This window comes from Pagrus major, chromosome 15 (genome assembly GCF_040436345.1).
Source record: "Pagrus major chromosome 15, Pma_NU_1.0".
Classification (NCBI taxonomy): Eukaryota; Metazoa; Chordata; class Actinopteri; order Spariformes; family Sparidae; genus Pagrus; species Pagrus major.
In genome coordinates, this window is record NC_133229.1 from 21,281,762 (window position 1) to 21,283,843 (window position 2,082).

The following is a 2,082-nucleotide window of genomic DNA, read 5'->3' on the forward strand; positions in this document are numbered from 1 at the left end:
TTAAAAGGATGAGATTTAGAGAAGTGAAAGTTTGAGATGAAATGTGCAGCTATGAAAGCAAAAAGTAAATCAGTGTTAAATATTAAATCATCAGGTGGTTAAACACAGAGTTGATACATGTTGATTATGTTTGGGGTATTTTCAAAACAAGAGAGGAAGACAGAAGATAGGTTTCCATAATTTCAGTTTTATTGAAATTTCATCCAGGGACGCTGGGCGATAATAAATATTTCATCAGTCATCAACAATGTACAAAAATAAAGACACGGGGTCTCTGGGCATCACAAATTCAGTTCAGCAAAAAAAAAACAAAAAAAACAATCATGCTGTGATAATTATACCATCATGCAAAAACAAAAGAAAATTTCAAAATAAAGATAAAGTGGAAATCAGACAGTGAGCCACGAAATAAATCTAAAAAACTTAGATTTTTTTTAAATCAAATTCCCGCGGTGGCAGAATCATTTCTTTAAGCCAAACACATAAATGTCATTATTTTCATGTAGAACTCAAGTTTTTTTTTAAAATCCTTGGTACAAGGCACAGAGAGCATTCTTCGTTTTCACAAAATGACGCCTGATTTTTTTTTTAAAAAAAGAAAAAAGTCAAATGAAATCAAAACGTGTTCATGCAGCCTCTCTCAGCTTCACCGCGCTGTGAGACTAACCTCAGTCACACTCAGGGGCCAGCTGTTTCACCACACTTTGTCTTTTTACCTTCGGTTGGCAAAGTCACCAGTCTTTTTAAGTCCTTGTTACAAGGAGGAAAATAACACTTTTTTCTCATACGCCAAACAAGAAAACAGACTAAACAACAACATGCACCGGTGAGGCCGAGTCCACCCTCATGCCCTGAATTCTCTATTTACAAACTTCATCTCAGTCTCTGCGCGCACACCATCATTTCATCCCGTCCTTGCCCTCCACTGAGAGTCTCGTGAGGCCGGTGGAGGTGACGGGGATGTGTTGAGGAGGGGGCACCTGGCAGATGGTGCAGGGGCACGGCAGTCCGGCCCAGTGCTGGAAGCCGGGGCCCAGCTGCAGGGCCGGTGGCGCAGCCGGGGCGCCCTTCATCAGGGGGTGTGGCGCTCGGATGGACGTGAGCCCCGGCAGCGCGCTCGTTAGGGTGGAGGAGGTGGAGGAGGTCAGCGCGCCCCCGAGGAGAGGGTGCACCTGGTGCGCGGCGGCGGCGGCGGCGGCTGCTGCGGCGGCGGCTGCAGCGGCGGGGCCCCCGGAGTGTCCGCCGGCGGTGCCGCAGTGGAAAGCTGAGTGCTGCCCGCCGTAAATCTCCCCCACCAGCCGCTTCATCTCGTCCAGGGAGCTGGTGAGCATCAGGATGTAGTTCCTGGCGAGAAGCAGCGTGGCGATCTTGGACAACTTCCGCACCGAGGGCCCGTGCGCGTAGGGCATCACCTCGCGCAGGCCGTCCATGGCCAGGTTGAGGTCGTGCATGCGCTTCCGCTCCCGGCCGTTAATCTTTAGCCGGAGGTGGTACATCTCCTCCTCGGTCACCTGCTTCTTCAGCTTGAACTTGTCGCTGTCTCTGTCTCTGTCTCTGTCTCTGCTGCTGCCCACAGACTTGCCGCCTCCGGAGCGCAGGTGCTCTCCGGCGCTCATCTTCTGGCGCTGCTGCTCGCCGCCCTGCGTGGATGAGGACACGGAGGAGCCGACGTGGTGGTGGTGGTGGCTGTGGAGCGGGTGGTGGAGAAACATGCCGTCCATGTCCGGGGAAGAGGCTCTGCTGCTCGGGCTGGAGTCTGAATTCATTTTATGGGTTCGCTTCCGAGGATGTTGGGTAGGAGGTCGCTGCTGGCTTCCTCCCTCTCACTCTCTCTCTCACGTTCACTCTCTCTCTTTCTCTATGTGTCTCTTTATGTCTCTCTGTCTCTCTCTGTGTCTCTGTGTCTCTGTGTCTCTCGCTCTTTCTGGAGCCTGGAGTCACCTGATGTTGTCTTGAAGCCCTCCTGTCCCGCGCTCCTGTCCGTCTTATCACATCGGTGGCCACTCTGCCTCTGCTCGCTCTCTCTGTGTCTCTTCTCTCCCTCTGTCTCCGGGTGTCTGCGGTGAGGAGGACACTGATAGT

The 2,082-nt window shown here is 51.8% G+C and overlaps 1 protein-coding gene across 1 annotated transcript; it reads right to left on the reverse strand.

Annotated features, from left to right (window-relative positions):
* Positions 1-899: 899 nt before the first annotated feature.
* On the reverse strand, positions 900-1,766 carry olig3 (oligodendrocyte transcription factor 3). Its single transcript, XM_073482562.1, has one exon. The coding sequence runs from the start codon at positions 1,764-1,766 to the stop codon at positions 900-902; it is 867 nt and encodes a 288-aa protein (XP_073338663.1).
* Between the last annotated feature and the right edge of the window lie 316 nt (positions 1,767-2,082).